Source organism: Alosa alosa, chromosome 19 (assembly GCF_017589495.1).
Source record: "Alosa alosa isolate M-15738 ecotype Scorff River chromosome 19, AALO_Geno_1.1, whole genome shotgun sequence".
Classification (NCBI taxonomy): domain Eukaryota; kingdom Metazoa; phylum Chordata; class Actinopteri; order Clupeiformes; family Clupeidae; genus Alosa; species Alosa alosa.
Window position 1 is genome coordinate 14,402,151 of NC_063207.1, and position 17,753 is coordinate 14,419,903.

At 45.3% G+C, this 17,753-nt stretch overlaps 2 protein-coding genes across 2 annotated transcripts in view; one reads left to right on the forward strand and one right to left on the reverse strand.

Annotated features, from left to right (window-relative positions):
* Positions 1–1,855, forward strand: part of rab3gap2 (RAB3 GTPase activating protein subunit 2 (non-catalytic)) — a 25,666-nt gene extending 23,811 nt beyond the window's left edge. Inside the window, exons 33-35 of the mRNA XM_048228487.1 lie at positions 1–39; positions 498–662; positions 975–1,855. The exon at positions 1–39 is cut by the window's left edge and continues 188 nt beyond it. Of these exons, the coding sequence (XP_048084444.1) occupies positions 1–39; positions 498–662; positions 975–1,130 (360 nt within the window). The 3' untranslated portion in view covers positions 1,131–1,855. The remainder of the gene's footprint in view (positions 40–497; positions 663–974) is intronic.
* A 411-nt stretch (positions 1,856–2,266) lies between these two features.
* On the reverse strand, positions 2,267–16,025 carry iars2 (isoleucyl-tRNA synthetase 2, mitochondrial). Its single transcript, XM_048228465.1, is given in 25 exon segments — positions 2,267–2,996; positions 3,710–3,854; positions 4,178–4,368; positions 4,586–4,731; positions 4,844–4,950; positions 5,069–5,200; positions 5,360–5,485; positions 5,612–5,714; positions 6,188–6,296; positions 7,495–7,578; positions 8,490–8,583; positions 8,781–8,883; positions 9,131–9,258; positions 9,260–9,292; positions 10,735–10,886; positions 11,731–11,821; positions 12,103–12,272; positions 12,783–12,898; positions 13,111–13,201; positions 13,317–13,426; positions 14,054–14,103; positions 14,285–14,433; positions 14,537–14,690; positions 14,951–15,073; positions 15,484–16,025. Coding segments are annotated over 25 exon segments (3,111 nt in total). The 5' UTR covers positions 15,742–16,025; the 3' UTR covers positions 2,267–2,850.
* Between the last annotated feature and the right edge of the window lie 1,728 nt (positions 16,026–17,753).

Consider the following 17,753-nt stretch of genomic DNA (forward strand, 5'->3'; position numbering starts at 1 on the left):
GAGCTCTACAACCAGGGCCTAGACACACGGGCCGAAGAGGTACGTACACACACACACACAAAGGTATATAGCCTAATGAAAAGCAAATACATGAACATAAAAGGCTTCACAATGACTGTGAACATATCCATCATTCCTCTGTAGATAAATAATCTTGGGGGCAGCCGTGGCCTACTGGTGAGCGCTTCGGACTTGTAACTGGAAGGTTGCCGGTTCGAACCCCGACCAGTAGGCACGGCTGAAGTGCCCTTGAGCAAGGCACCTAACCCCTCACTGCTCCCCGAGCGCCGCTGTTGTTGCAGGCAGCTCACTGCGCCAGGATTAGTGTGTGCTTCACCTCACTGTGTGTTCACTGTGTACTGAGTGTGTTTCACTAATTCACGGATTGGGATAAATGCAGAGACCAAATTTCCCTCACGGGATCAAAAGAGTATATATACTTATACTTATACTCATTTAATCCATCTCCCTCTCTCTCTCTCTCTCTGTGTCTGTAGCTGATGTTGGAGGTGGAGGATAAGGACGTGTTGGGCTCCCAGCTGTTGGTGCTGGCGGGCCAGAGGCTGTGCTACTCTCTGCTGCACAACACCACGCAGACCCGCCCTGCCATGGAGCTGCTCGCACGGCTGCCAACCACGCTGTGCACCTGGCTCAAGGCCATGGTGAGTACACACACACACACACACATATGCAGCAATACATATGAAGCAAATTAGACAACATTAAGACAACTAGGGCAAAATTAGACAACTGTTGACAATTACACAACTGCAAAGCAGTAGCATGTGTCTTATTATGTGTATACTGAAAATCAGTTCAACATGTACTGTGGTACAAGTAACATGGGATCACTATAAATTGTATGAGCTTGCCTGTATGGTCTCGTTTACTCAAGATCAGACCATCGCACACAGCACATGTGAACTTTGTGTGTGTGTGTGTGTGTGTGTGTGTGTGTGTGTGTGTTGCTCCAGGACCCCAGTGAGCTGCGTTGCCCCCTGGTCCCCCTGAGCCAGAGCAGTCGTCTGGTGAGCCGCGTGATCGAGATCTTGCCGGAAAACCACGCCCAGTACAGCCTGGCCCTGCACCTGATGGAAGCCGTGGAGGTGCTGGGGGACGAGGAGGACTGAGGACAGAGATGATGGGGGATGGAGAAGGAGAAGGAGAGGAGAGATGGACAGAAGACATGGAGGGAACACAAGGGATGGGTAGAGCGGAGGAGTGGATGGATAGATAATGACTGAATTAAAAGACTTATAGAGGAACGACTGATGTCGAAAGAGAGGACAACTTCTCACTCATCCTCCACCTCTTCAGTGGAATTTTTCACTCATCTCCGTAGTTTCGCTCACTAACTCACCCAAAGGCCCCGTCAGCACGCGCCGCTCCGCTTCCTTTAATCAGAGTATTAGATGTTTGTGCTTAGCCATCGTTTCTGCTTTCCGCCGGTCAGAGTCCGTCTCTGAGCATACAGTAGAGGTCAGTCGGTGGTCATATCCACAAAAGTGTATTTTCTACATGTGTTCATTTTCTTGTTTCTAAGGCTCGGTTCATTCTCGTATCGTCATTGGTGTTTAATCCAGCCTCTCTGCAGCTCTGTGAGTCTGTCCATCCTTTACTTTAAAAGGTGTGCCTGTGCCATTAGAATTCCTTCCCTCCAGTGAAGGAGGGATGCTGATAAATAATGTAAGATAAAAACGATTGAGGAACGAACGAATGAATCGGTGAGAGGATGAGCGTAAACGTCTCTTATTTTCTCTTGTATTTATATGCAGTACTGTACTAGCTCCTGCCACTTCTCCAGAGCGACTGGGCTCACTTATGCAGAATAAAGACTAGTGGTGTACACACAGCATATGGAAGCACTTGTTTTTGCTAGTGTTGGTGAAATGCCATGTATAGTATATAAACTATAATATATAATCTAATTGTACACTTATATACACAAATGAGCTGATTAGAGGGAACAATTCAAATATTATGGATGCACAGTTTTCAGAAGACATAGATGATTAACATTGTTGCAAGTGACAAACTTCTTAACCACATGTATTAGAACTTCTTAACCGCATTATCATGATGATCTGCGGATATTAATAGCGGTTACATTTCCGTGAGCCTTTTACAAATGTCAAAGGAACACAAACACACCCTTTCTCGACCACAGCCAACAGCCAACTGATAGTTCAAGCATCAGTTCAGCCACCAAAATGTAACGTACCATGCCTACTTTGGCGCTCCTTCGGGGAAAAAAGATGTTCAGGTCTTGATGGATTTAGTTGGTGTATTTGGTATGCAGCACACAACTCAAGAGCATTCATCCTTTAGTGTGTTCGTATTCAGCCAAAAACTCAAATCCACACAGGCAGACATTCACACACATACACACATTTTCCAATGTTTATCCCTAAAAACATTACATGGTTCATGGACCCCAGCCCTATAGATACATACTGTTTGCGTGCTTTCATGTGTATACACATTCCGCATAGAATTACATATTAACAACATCATTTTTTTTTCAGTTCGGTCAGATCCAGAACAACAGAAGAGTCAAGTTGTAGTTAGAGGCTGCCAAACCCATTCAGTAGAATAAATAAAAGTGCAAGTGATAGTCTGCCAGTCACGTTCTCTACGCTGGGGCCTCAGTGACTCTCATCAGCCAATCATGTTGCTCAGTCTGGACCTCGCCCAGGAAGTGGAATTCTGGGGCTGACAGACTGTCAGTTTTGAGATTCCCCCTCAGTCCATAGTTTTGCTGGCACGATCCTTGGTTCTGCAAAGGCTGTGCAGAGAGAAAGAGAGAGAGAGGACGAAGAGGAATCTGTAGTCGGGGTTGGTAGTGTGACATCACTGTGTGCTTTGAAGGACAGACTGGCAACGTGGGCAAAGGCAGTCGGGCGAATCGGACGTGTAGCGTCGACAGCGAGGGCAACGGGAGAGGGAGGTTGGCTGTGCCGCCACAGTGAATGAGCTCTCCTCTCGGATTACACCACCTACAAGGTCACAAACACAGCCCAAAATTAACCACACCCTACAACAGACGTCTGAAGTTCACTTACAAAAACAACCCAAAGCTGCCATCTTTGCCCATATAAGAAGATTTAGATCTCCTTATATGGGCAAAGATGGTACCCAGGTTTCCTCATATGGGCAAAGATTTGGGTTTATTTTTTGGAGGTGAACTTCAGTAACCTGGCAATAGGCAGATGAATTTCGCTCCGCCTAGCTCCACTCATCCATCTGGAACCGATCCATTGAAGTGTTGCTTCAGAAGGCTGGGCCTAATCAAAAAATGCTTGCATTTGATTGAATAAGCCACTTGTCCGTCATCTATTGACGTGCTACTTCAACCACTCACATCGAAGCCAACCCGTGACGCTAATAACAGACTCACAGTCGCTTCTACGCTATGTCACATCTATGAAACTCCCCCCTCTAAGGCCCTGATTGGCTAAACCATAAAGTTGGTTGGAGAAATCACTCTCAATGGAAGAGGTCCCAGATGGATGTGAGTGAAGCTAGGCGGAGCTAAGCGGAACGACATTCATCTGGCTAGGGTCAGGTTAGAACTTCAGAGGTCTATACAAGAAAATGGCAATGACAAATCCTAAAAAAGTTTCTGTAATAATTACACAAATGGTGGCCCTCAGATATGAAATACTGTAGGTATATATAAATATTCTGGCAGGACTTAAGATGGCCGTACCCTCCAGGTTGATGAGGAAAGTTCCGCGGCTGATGTTGGCGTCCTCTGGTATGTCACGTGGGAGTGAGCTGGTCAGGGTCACACGAGACGCCATCATCAGCTCCGTCAGCTGGGAGCAGGTGGCGGTGGGCTCCTCCTGGAGAGACTGCAGAACGAGTGGGACGTTACAGAGAGAAGGCTGGCAGGAGAGGGTCCCAATCATGAGATTATTAAGACAATTATTATAAAACAGAGATCACAAAACAACATGCCATGCATTGAATACACAAAAAACTTGGGTGTTTGAGCTTGCTTTATGAGACATTCATTTTAGGGAGCTGTGTCATGTCTTCCTTCCACCACTAGAGTACTACGAACTGTAAGGAACCCGGTTATGAGGACATGGTGTGGATGTCTGTGGTCAGAACTGTCAAGACTTCCTGGATCTATGACTGGCCGCCCAGTGGCGTTCCTCCACGACTATCTCACCTCCATCAGTTCGAAGAATAGGCCGGGCTCGATGGCGATGATGAGCTCGTACTCGACAGCGTTGCGCCCTGGGATGGACGAGAGGAAGGCGTCTCGGATAGCACATGCCCCCTCCACCGCCTCCTCCAATCCCGGCTTCCGCCACACCGAGCTGCTCTTGATCCAACCACTCTGGAACAGAGTCTCCCCAGCTGCAGAGAGAGAAAGAGAGAGACTTCTTAACGATCACCTAACTTTCTCAAATGGATACACCATCAAAATATAGATATGTAACATTAAAATTCCCCAAACACAAAGGTACTCAAAATCAATCTCAACCAAGAGAACACAGACTAAACTTCGCACTCATCACATTATACACCATAGACTGTGTGTAAACGTGTGTGTGTGCGTGTGTGTTCTACATACCATCATGTCCAGGTGCATGCAGGTACACCTCTTCGGCCAGGTGAGGCAGGATGGGGGCGATGGTGCGGGTCATCCCATCTAAGACCTCCTCCAGCACCGTCTGACATGAGCGCCGACCCAGGGAATCCTCTGCTTCACAGTACAGTCTGACAGAGACGGGGTTGAGGGAGGGAGGGAGGGTGAAAGGGAAACATCTTTAGAAGGAAAGAAGGGCAACTGTGTGTGTGTGTGTGTGTGTGTGTGTGTGTGTGTGTGTACCTGTCTTTGATGACACTGAAGTAGAAGCTGGACAGATCTCTGGCCACAAAGCCCTGCAGAAGGCGCACCACCCGGCCAGCGTCATACTCAGTGTAGGCATCGGTCACCTGAGACAGACAGACAGATTTAGCTCTTGGTCTTGCATATCATGGTCTCGTGCAGGTAAATATTCTTGACAAACCATTTCAGATGGTGGGCTACAAACACACACACACACACACACACCTTCAGGCTAAACTCCCGCAGTAGATGCAGCAGGTACTGGTCCACATAATGCATCTCTTTAGAGTCCACCGCCTGAGTCCGCGGGTCAAAGCCTTGCAGGTTCCCCAACAAAAACTTAAATGTGTTCCTTAGCTGCACACACACACACACACACACACACAGACAGACAGACAGAAAGAGACGGAGAAGATCAATGTTATGGCATAGCTAGATATTTTAAAAAGGACAAAAAGACAATTGACAAACAAATTCAGACAGGCTGGCTGATCTGTTATGTCGTGCTAGACAGACCTTGTTGATGTCGTCGCGGGCTGAGTTTAAAGCGCTGGGGCCGATCTGCACCTCCGAGAAGATGTTGGATTCGGCCACCCACCAGCGCAGCGTGTCGGCCCCATACGGGGGGGAGGCTGAGGGGTCCTGGGGACACATGGAGAGGCGTGAGAGGGGGGACAACCATGACATTAAGTAACATGTACCAGAACTCTGGATAGTTTGGATAGTGCAATGGATAGTAGTTATTTGTATTTCTTAAGGTATCCTGACCTTGCCCCCATTGATAACTACTTCAGGATCCACCACGTTTCCCAGAGACTTGGACATCTTCTCTCCTTTCTCTGACACAGCAAAGCCATGCACCACCAGTGTCCTGCCACAGAGCAATTCATATGAATAACTAGTCATATTAATCCTCAACCTCACCAACACTATAACAGATCACTTAATGAACCCATCAACATTCACACTCAAATTAGGCTTCCTGAGGCAAAATCTACCAGGTTTACGAAGATGGTCGAACATACACTACAAAAAGTCAGGGATATTCGGCTTTCGGGTGAAATTTCAGGATGAACCTAAAAATCCACTATAACCTTTCCAGGTGAACTTACTGTAATGTGACCTCTAAACTTTTGAATGTGCATGTCCAACAGTTCAATGTTTCTGTACTGAAACATTAAATTTCACCCAAAAGCCAGCCAATCCCTAACTTTTTGTGAGGAGTGTAATTCATAATTTGGGTTAAGCACATTGCACAAGGCCAAAAATGTGGGAATTGTAAAGCAGAACTCTCTACAAGTGTTGTTAGCCTTCCCTGTGCCACATCACCACAGCCATGCGTACTTGTAGGGAGCCTTCTTGCGTACTGCCACGCTGGTGAGGAGAGAGGACTGGAACCAGCCGCCCAGCTGATCCTTCCCTTCAATGTAAACATCTGCCCTTGGGTCCGCCTCTGTGTGTGTGTGTGTGTGTGTGTGTGTGTTAGAAACAAAGAGAAGAAGAGAAATAAATACCGGTAATAAAAATATATGTTAAAGTTAAAAACATTCAAAATTCATAATTTTCCTGTACTTCAAACAGAAACGGAGGAAGGGAAAAAAGGTTGGTAAAGAAAAAGTCATAAGAGTACTTGAGGCCTGTGAACGTTCATGACAGGAGTTAGTTTGATAGTGTAGCATCCACAGTTAGTAGCTTAGGTGCTTATTAAAAATCATTTTGATTTCTACTTAATTTCCACACAATCCTACAAGTAACTGCAACAGCCTGACATCTCTCTCCATACAAAAGGCTAAGAACTAGCATACATTTCCCGTGATGCACTTGAAGGGCTCCTTTTCTATAACTGTACGTACACATCGCCACCGACTTGAGCTGCAAAAGATACAGGAAGTCATTCATTTTCAATAGAAAAGAAGCGACAAATCCGTCGACGTCACGTTTTGGGCGTGTTGAGCAACCAGAGCGTCAAGCAGAAAGTTGAAAGTTGGTCAACTTTATGGTAATGAGAATGCTGCCACGTCAGAGCAGCCAAAAGTGCCAAAAGCTTCCCTGCACCTTTTGACAAACGTCCTTGACAGGTCGGCCAGAGCTTCTTTTGCAGCTCAAGTCGGTGGCAGTGTGTACCTACAGTAAGCAGTTTCAAAACGTTGCGACAACTTGCACAACAAAGGCAGGCACCCTCTTCTAACCACTAATACAGCTAAACAGAGATAGAACAGATAAGAACTTGTACGTGTGGCAAGCAGAGGTGTCCATTTTAACCCAGTGAGCCAACCAGCCCAGTGGGTTAAACCCAAGGTTAGTAAGTCAGACAGCTGGCTAGCCACAACTCCGACAGAAACAAGAGCCTCACAGTAACTACATATAAGAGCATTGTACTCTGTCTGTGTGTGTGTGTGTGTGTGTGTGTGTGTGTGTCTGCATTCCCTGCCTTCACCTGCCCAAAGGAAAGAGGAAAAAGAATAGGTGCTTTAGTCCAGGACGAAAGAGAAATAGAATGAGGAGTAGGACACGTCAGTGCATGCTCCATGGCTCCTCCATGCAGAGAGAGGAGAGAAAGAAGTGTGAGTGAGGGAATGAGAGAGAGAGAGAGAGAGAGAGAGAGAGAGAGAGAGAGAGAGAGAGAGAGAGAGATGGGTGCAGTGTATGACCTGGGACCAGCGCACTGGGCAGAGAGAACCAGCTCAGTCTGGACTCGCTCTTGGCCGAACTCTCAGCCTGCTCCTCCTGCTCCTCTGTGGACATAGGGGTCGTTACACATCAACGCTCTCAGCACGTCCACACGCACTGTATGTCACATACATGTTGATCACTATTCTTTGTGTCTAGACTATTTTGAATTGATTTCAGTGCTTTCGATAAAAAATAATTCCGAGATGGGGAGAAGGTTGGAGAAATGACCTCAAACCCGGGACCCCGTGGGCAACGAGCTCGTTCATGGTACGGGACGCTGTCGCTACCTTTCCGTTTCTGCTCCCCCTTCAATTCGTTTTTGTCTTCAAAAATTAATTTGATTCTATGGACTTGAAAATACTCTTTAAATAACACAGTGTTCTATATTATATATGATATATATCTATATCATATATCTATATCATTCTTACTACTACTATAATGGTACTGCCACTACATTGCACATCTGTAAATGTTGTTCACACATTTTTCATATTACATAGCCATATTTATTCTGCTCTTATAAGGTAACTGCTAATACACTGCACATATTTATATTTAATGTATATTACTCTAAACCACCTTCTGTAAACCAACTGTATACTACTGTCTACATTGCACTATATTTCTTGTCCTGTCTATGCACCACCTGCCTATACGTTGTATACCAACAACGTTGTATAAAGTTGAATCTAATCTAATCTAATCTTAAATCACACACCTAGCAACAACCTGTCCACTGCCATTTCAGGTGCTATGGACACTCTCCACCAGCTGAAGAATATCATCTACACAGACCAGACTGAAGGGGACAAAGTAAACAGCTCATAGTGATAAACATTTTGAGTGACTATAAAAATAACACTGCAAAATCCTCTTCAGCGTTGAAGGACTTTGCACCGAAGACAAAGAGCACTCCTTTTTATTTCAGGCTGAAGGGTGTGTGTGTGCGTGTTTGTGTTTCTAGACTCACCCTCTAACACTGCTGCCCAGGAGACACCACTGTCAAACCAGATGTCCAACACATCCTCTCCACGGATGTAGTCGGTCACAGCACCTGCTTTACTCTAACACACGTGTACACACACACGCATGAATGAGGGATAGCGCCATCTTTCATATGGTTGATACAAAAGAACAAGAAGGGCTCACAGACAGACAGACAGACAGACAGACAGACAGACAGACAGACAGACAGACAGACAGACAGACAGACAGACAGACAGACAGACAGACAGACACACACACACACACACACACACACCTTCTTCAGGACCGATTCAGGGAGCAGTGTCTCTATTGGTTCCTCCCACCAGCTGTCACTTCCCTTCTCTGCAAAGATCTTGCTGATATGGGAAACCGTGTGTCTGTCAATCGCAACAGTTACATATGAGGGCCTTCTGAGCGCCAGTGGCAATCACACATCAAACCAGCTGCACCAAGCACCAAGCAAAACAAGAGTTCATAAAATGGATGAATGTATGCACACACTGTTATTGATGAATGTAGATGTAGAGTGCAATGTTTGTGTTTGACTTTGTGCGTGTGTTTGTGCTTCTGTGATTGTGTGTGAGTATCTATGTGTGTGTGTGTGTGTGTGTGTGTGTGTCCTACTTGTTGATGAGGGCCTTCCCGGTCTCCTTGTGGTAGAACACAGGGATTGGTACGCCCCAGCTCCTCTGGCGGGAGATGCACCAGTAGGTGCGCCTGTCCAGCTGGGTTAGCAGCGTGGACCGCGCTGACTTCGGGGATCACCCGCACCTTCTGCAGAACCTCCTACACACACGCACACACACACACACACACGCCGCCACACACATACACGCAACAATCAAATACACACATATACTGTATGTACAGTTGTGCTCAAAAAAATAGCAGTGCCTTTAGAAAAAAGAGTAAATGTCAAAATTCTTCAAACAAATTGTACTTTCATGAACACAGATGCATTGGGGACACAGTACATTCTATTCCAAAGCAAAACAATTGGGCAAAGTCATCAAAACTTAAATAATAATAATGATATTTCATAGAAAGTCAGAAATGCCATGTTCAAAGAAATAGCAGCGTTGCCATCTTTCCTTGGAAACTCAAAAATGTTTCTCCTAATACGGTGTTGGTCCCATTTACCGCATACCAGGGATCATGGATCAGAAATTTCCTCTTCAGCATATGGCAGCATGACCTCTTCCAGTATCCTGATGTACTCGAACTGATCCATGATCCCTGGTATGCGGTAAATGGGACCAACACCGTATTAGGAGAAAACATCCCCATATCATGATGCTTGCACCACCATGCTTAATTGTCTTCACTGAGTACTGTGGCTTGAATTCGGTGTTTGCAGGGCCTGACATACTGGAAGAGGTCATGCTGAAGAGGAAATGCCTTTGAGGTGGACCTTTCAACAAGATAATGACCCAAACACACCAGCAAGCGAGCAAAAGCATGGTTCCATATGAACAGGATTCAACTGATGGAGTGGCCAGCACAATCCCCCTCGACCTTAATCCCATAGAAAACTTGTGGGCTGACATAAAAAGTGCAGTGCATGAGGCAAAACCAAGAAACAAAGAGGAATTGTGGAATACAGTACAATTAACCTGGGCTGCAATACCTGTTGAACGATGCCAGAAGTTGGTTGACTCCATGCACCACAGATGTGAAGCAGTTATCAGAAACCGTGGTTTTGCAACAAAATATTAGTTTAGGATACTCAGCCAAGTTCACTTATCAAGAATTTCTTAGTTTGTACAGTACATTTTTGAGTTTCCAAGGAAAGATGGCAACGCTGCTATTTCTTTGAACATGGCATTTCTGACTTTCTATGAAATATCATTATTATTATTTAAGTTTTGATGACTTTGCCCAATTGTTTTGCTTTGGAATAGAATGTACTGTGTCCCCAATGCATCTGTGTTCATGAAAGTACAATTTGTTTGAAGAATTTTGACATTTACTCTTTTTTCTAAAGGCACTGCTATTTTTTTGAGCACAACTGTACATAACATTAGAAATGTGTACATGTGTGCCAGTGTTTGTGGGCTAATAAGATGTCTGCAGCAATACTAAATTGTTTGTGACTTAAAAGTAATTTGCCTCATAAATTACCTATTTGGAAAGTCTGAGGAGTTCAGTTCACATGCCAGAGTCACTTTCTGAACAGATGACTAATATAAGGTGTGATGTGATGGGTGATGAGTGGGGAGGTTGCTGACCTTGGCCTTGTCCCTGAGGCTGTCTGTGTTGATGAACCACTGGCGACTGGCTCTGATGATGACGGGCTGCTTGGTCCTCCAATCATAGGGGTAGCTGTGCACGCAGTCCTCCTCCTTCACCAGTGCACCCGCGTCACGCAGCATGGAGATCACTGACACACACACACACACATAGAGAGCAGAAACAACATACACTCTTACAGTTAAAGCACCAATTCACACTTGCACTCACATCCACACAAACTGTGTCTGAATTTCATTGGCAGGCAACTGTCAACAACCAAAGCAATGTTTCATTTCATAGGGAAGGTGTTAAGTGTTACTTGCACTATAGGTAGATGATTTCCCACAGTGGGCAATCAACAACCAAGTCTATTTCACATAACACAGAATGACACAAGATTCAACGACAATGCACGGTTGTCTTGTGGCAGTTGCAAACACGTCGCATGTTGTATCCAGGATCAGTAAAGGGACTCCTGCACGGTACTACATATGCGCTCATGCTACTCAGGCCAATCAACAACTACCCAAGCCTATGAACCAAAGCTAAGTGAAGGATTTGGTCATTTCAATGACACAAGTAGGGCCCATAGTGTTTATGCCTCTCTGTCCAAACCTCTTCTCCTTCGTTCAACAAAAGTTATTGTGTGCACATCCCACCTTCTGGCAGGTGCAGGACAAAAAAACCTTCTCAAGTGAAAAAATATACCGGTATATAATGTCCGCAACACTGCTTTAGACTCCCATATATTTCATGTACAAAGGCAACGTTTCGACCCTGCTGGGTCTTCTTCAGTCTAAGGGCCTGTCCACACGGAGACGCTTTTTAGGTTAAATGCAGAGGTTTTGCTTCGTCTTGGCCGAGCGTCCAAACGAATCCTGTAAACGCACTGCCCGAAACCGCACTTTTCTGAAACCTGGTCCCAGAGCAGTGTTACTTTATACATTATATATATTTTTTCAAACCTCTCCTCCTGCTGTCCACTCTCTCACCTGTGTCATTGCCCTCCACCATGACCTGCTTGCCCTGGAGCTCGGCGCCAGCCAGCTCGGTGAACCGGCCGTCTTCATCTACCATACACTCCTGATGGGGGAGGGAGAGAGAGAGAAAGAGAGAGAGAGAGAATGATGGGTAAAAGAAATTAAGTCATTATCACAAATGAATCATTCACTGATGAAAACATGGCCATTTAGACACTTCTGTCAAAAATGACACACGATTCCACAATATATAGTACTCTGCCCCATGGCACTGTGCATTTGACTACATAATATGTCAGTTAACAGTTAAATACTGCACAATAATTCTCACTTCCTGAAAATCCCATTGCGTGTGCATGAAGGAGAGGTGTCGTGGCCACTCACCACAGACAGGTTAAACTGGGAAGCCACACTGTAGTCCTCCATGCCGTGGGCGGGAGCCGTGTGGACCAATCCCGTGCCTTTGGCCATGGTCACATGATTGGCTGGCAGCAGGGACACCTCTTTACCTTCCAGCGTGGGGTGCTGGCACTTGGCCCCCTCCAGCTCCGCCCCTACAGAGAGACAGAGAGAGAGAGAGAGAGAGAGAGAGAGAGAGAGAGAGACAGATGCTAAGTGGCAGTGTATGTGTGTGTGTGTGTGTGTGTGTGTGTGTGTGTGTGTGTGTGTGTGTGTGTGTGTGTGTGTGTGTGTGTGTGTGTGTGTGTGTGTGTGTGTGTGTGTGTGTGTGTGTGTGTGGCTGCGATCAGACAGAACACGGTTTTTGCAGTGAGATCTGCCTTTTTTGTGTGGTTTCGTATTAGCAGTAAGCGTTTTGAGCAGACAGGACGCACTTTGCCGCTTTGAGTTGAACTTTTTCAATTCGAGGCGCAGCAGACGCACAAGACTGTTTATGCTCGGCGATAAACAGTCTTCTGCGCCTGCTGCACCGGAATTGAAAAAAAAAGTTCAACTCAAAGCAGCAAAGTGCGTCCTGTCTGACCGCACCCCTACACGAGCATGTGCTTTTGTTTCTGTGTTCTGAGCATGAGTAGGTTTATATGAACACAAGTGTGTACACTCACCTGTAAATGTTTTCACAGTGTCCAGCTGTGCTCCTAGTGCCGCGGCTAGGTTGGCGATGCGATCAGTGGCAACCAGCAAACACTGGTCATCATCTGTCCGCTTCACCAGGGAGTACCTGGTAACAAACACAATTCAAGGGTCACACCTTCCAATCTAATAATGGAGACTTAATCCCCCACAGTCTGGGCTCAACTCTCTACAACACAGATTAGTGGAGTCTGGTGCAGAGCCATAGTTGTGACTTCAAGTCATTGATGTGTCTGTGTTTGTGTGCCTGGGCCTGTGTGTGTGTGTCTGTGTGTGTGTCTGTGTGTGCAATGTGCTTACTGAGCTTTGGGCATGTAGCAGACAGCCTGATTGGCTGGAATGGTCCATGGCTGAGTTGTCCAGATAAGGGCTTTGACATTCTCCCATCCCTCTGTAACATACACACACATACAAGATGATGACGTACCGTTGTGTTTGTGAATGTGTAAGTGTATGTATGCATGTAGGTGATTGTGAGAGAGAGAGAGTATATTTTGCTTGCACACCTGCACTCTCGGCTAGTTTAGGCGGTGGGGTGCTGATGGAGAAGGTGGCGTAGATAGCTTTGCTCACATGCTCAGTGTTGTACTCCAACTCAGCCTCTGCAAGAGCAGTCCTAGTTCATGAGAAAGACACACAGTGAGTAAGTGAGAGAGAGAGAGAGAGAGAGAGAGAGAGAGAGAGAGAGAGTGAGTGAGAGAGAGGAGAGAGAGAGAGATAGTGAGTGAGAGAGAAAGAGAGAGAGTGAGAGAGAGTGGGAGGGAGAGAGAGAGTGAGTGAGAGAGTGAGTGAGAAAGTGAGAGAGAGTGAGTGAGTGAGTAAGAGAGAGATAGTGAGTGAGAGAGAGAGAAAGTGAGAGTGAGAGAAAGAGAGAGAGTGAGAGAAAGAGAGAGAAGAGAAAGAGAGAGAGAGAAAAGAGAGAGAGAGAGAGAGGAGTGTGTGTGGGGTGTGTGTGTGTGTGAGTGAGAGAGTGAGAGAGAGAGAGAGAGAGAGAGAGAGAGAGAGAGAGAGTGTGAGTGTGAGGAGTGAGTGTGTGTGTGTGAGTGTGAGTGAGTGAGTGAGTGAGAGAGAGGAGAGAGAGAGAGAGAGAGAGAGAGAGAGAGAGAGAAGTATGGATCTCAGGCAGCAGTGAGTTTTGGGAATAGAGTTTACCAAAGACTCATTGATAGACAGAAAAATCTATTCTGTTTGGCATGTCCAAACAACAAGAACACCCATTTAAACATAGTGATCTGAGCCGTACCTGGTTGAAGGAGACCAGAATACTGGCTTATAGTCCTGATAGATCAGACCCTGTAAAAGAAAAAGACTAATAAGCCAATCACTGTCACAAATGTGCACCATGCCCTAACCATGCATGTTCTCTCTGTGTTAAAACTGCCTCTGCCTGTGCTATGGAGCGGAGTATGCTTGTGTTTGTGTGTGTGTGTGTGTGTGTGTGTGTGTGTGTGTGTGTGTGTGTGTGTGTGCATACCTTGTTGTGCATCTCTTGGAAGACTCGCAGCTGTGCAGCCTCGTACTGTCCATCGAAGGTGTAGTAGCAGTTGTCCCAGTCAGCCATGATACCCCAGCGTTGGAAGGCAGCCCGCTGGCAGGCAATTGCTCCCTCTGCAAACTCACGCGCTACAGGGAAGCACAGACAGACCGTTGGCGCTTAACAACTGTAATCAAATATGCTCACACATCTGATCCCAGATCATTCATTCAGTATATCAAGCGAGCTGACCTTTCTTGCGAATCTGGAGAGGGCTGAGCCCACCTGTCCCCAGCTCCCCCAGGGCCTTGAGCTCAATGGGGAGTCCGTGGCAGTCCCAGCCGGGCATGTAATGCACTTGTCGACCTCGCATCACTTCAAAACGGTTCCGGATGTCCTTTAAGATCTAGACATCCACATAACACATTGACCCAACAGCCTATTGGAAGATCACATTCTACAACACCAACACACCTTGCTCTGATGACATCAAATTAGCATACACATGCACTTAGACATTATAGACCATTCTAATCCTGCATCCTTATCAGTGAGAGAAAATGCAAAGAATGCCATCCAAACATAAGGGGGGCATCTTTTGTACAGCCAAACTATCAGCAGTACACAGGTATCAGTGTATTTAAAGTGTCCAGCAGCATCCCTCACCTTGTTGAGGGCGTGCCCAACATGTGGGTCTCCATTGGCATAAGGTGGGCCATCATGCAGACAGAACTCCTTCTTAGCCTTCCTCTCCCTCTGCCAAGTATACAGCAGATCGAAGCCACACTCCTGTAACAGATTAACACCAGCATTGTTGGCCTACCAGTTTAGCGCCAAGTCATGGTTTCTGAAGCACCTGAAGTCCAATGCAATAAATAACTTAACAATTTATATGCAAACTTTCAAGTTTAGAAAACTGTAAAAACGAATTGACAAATTTAACCAAGGTCAACATTCATCAACAACACGAGATCAAGTCAGTAATTAGCCCAATTAACATTCTAGCAATAAGTCTACGATGTGCGTGTAATCGTTCTATTAAAAAGAACAAGATCGTGTATCACGGTCACATTTTTCTATGTTGTATTTAGCTATTATATACCTATAGTTAGTATATCACTGTCCATACCATGCTAACAGGTTAGCGAAGTTTGGCTAACGTCAGTTTATGCAGCAAACACAAACAGCTATGTACGTACACGTTGAATCTGCAGCTCTCGCTCCAGAAGCTTCTGTCCGGTTAATTTCATTGGGAATTCTGAGCGCGGCAGAAGCACTGTGTCCCGATACTGTCCTGGAGTTGGAATGGCGGCAGGCTGTGCAGGATCTCCCGAGGAGCTGACATTCTGACAGCGGCTCACGATAGAGGAGAGAGCAGGGTGAAGAAGTATGTTTCGCTTGTTCGATCCCAGCCGCGCTAGGCACTGGCTCACAGCCGAAATCCGGCGGAGCAACATGGAGGATCCCTTTCGTTCTTTGGGGCGCTAGGTACGTTGCAATTCTTTCAATATCTGCTAACAAATGTCAGGATTTGTTTTTCTTCTTACTTGTGCTGAGTTATGTCCTTCCCCACCTAACTGCACTGTTTCTCCCGGAAGAAAAGCACAGATGGACCAGTACGGTACGGGTACGACTGAGGGACAATCAGGGCGCATTCACACTAGACCGTTTGGATTGGTGGTGGTAGTGTGATGGTCTGGGGCTTTTGCTGTTTCAGGACCTGGAAGACTGTTGTGATAAAAGGAACCATGAATTCTGCTGTGGGCCAAAATCCCTCCACAGCGCTGTAAAAGACTAATTGTAAGTTATCGCAAACGCTTGATTGCAGTTGTTGCTGCTAAGGGTGGCCCAACCGATCATTAGGGGGCAATCACTTTTTCACACAGGGCCATGTAGGTTTCACACAGGACATGTAACAACCTTCATTTAAAAACTGCATTTTGTGTTTACTTGTGTTATCTTTGACTAATATTTAGATTTGTTTGATTATCTGAAACATTTAAGTGTGACAAACATGCAAAAAAATAAGAAATCAGGAAGGGGTCAAGCACTTTTTCACACCACTGTAGGCCTAGGGCCTACACAGCAAATATAACATATGAGGGGAAACAAGTACCTTTGAAGCCTGAGCTGGATAAATCAAATAATTTAGTAGTTTAGGCCTATTACATATTTTCTTAAATATTCAACAGAAAATGTTAAAATAGAAGATATTTTTTAAGAAGTGTATCTGTAAGTAAACAGCGACCAGCTGGGTCAGGGCTATGGCGGCAGTAATCACACTCAGGTACAGTCTATTTAAACAGACCCGATTTTTTTGCCAATCTGCAAAAAAAATGTCTTACCAATAGTTTTTTTTTACTATGTGTTACTAACTTGCCCAAGTTTTATTTATTTTTTACCAATTTTAGCTTTTGAGATGTCTAACTAGGTTTAAGGTTTAGGGGTGCTGAATCTATCCCAGCCATTCGTTTAGAGTAAAAAAGACTGCAAGTCCATAAAAATCCATAAAAAGTGTTTTTATTGAACAATAACAAAACAAAATTCTTTAATCAGTTTAAAATGTAACAAACCTCATCCAACTCCCCTGCATCTCCCTCACTCATGTCTGGCTGGTTGATGTTCTGGCAAAAGTTACCATGACAGTTCCCACCAGCAGACACACACTTGACTCCTGGCTTTTTACAGCATCACCTGAGAGTGTCACAGTCCCCTGCACAGTTGCAGCTGACAAATTTCAGAAGGTCCGGTGCAATGGGACCTGTTGTAGGGACTGTAGAACATCAACCAGCTATGATAACAGGAGTGAGGGAGATGCAGGGGAGTTGGATGAGGTTTGCTAAATTTTAAACTGATTGACTGGATTGGCTCTCCAGGCGTTTCCCCGAAGACTTAGCCGTGGAGGTGTTACTACACACCTATAGGAACACGTAGTAAAAAAGCTACTGGTAAGAAATGTTTTTGCAGACTGGCAAAACAATGCCTAACTTTACCTAACTATGAATGCAACCGCATGTTCAAACCAGCTCAAACGCATTATTGTAATAGACACGCTCGAACGACAGAGGGCGCCATGCTTTAATTTGATTCAACAGCCCATGATGGCTTGAACACCATTTTTTTTTATCATCGCATCTTGTTTGTTTCTAACAGGTTATCTGTCATTTGAACCCTGAATGTAACTATCTCGATTCAGATAATGATTTTGTAATACGCATGTTCGTTTTTGGGTTCATGGTTTTCAATTTAAATAGGCTAGTTCATTTAATTAATAGCCTACAGCCATTGGTTTAGACATTCTGTTTTTTTTTTTTTTTTTTTACAAAAGGACAGGTCACACACAGTTTGTGTGCTCTAATCTACGTATAAGTTTTACAGTCTAATTCAATCCGCGACACAACTTTGTCCTGTTAAATCTTTCAAATTGGGGCACTTTCATTGGGCAGGTGATTCGAAATGGGAGCGCCTA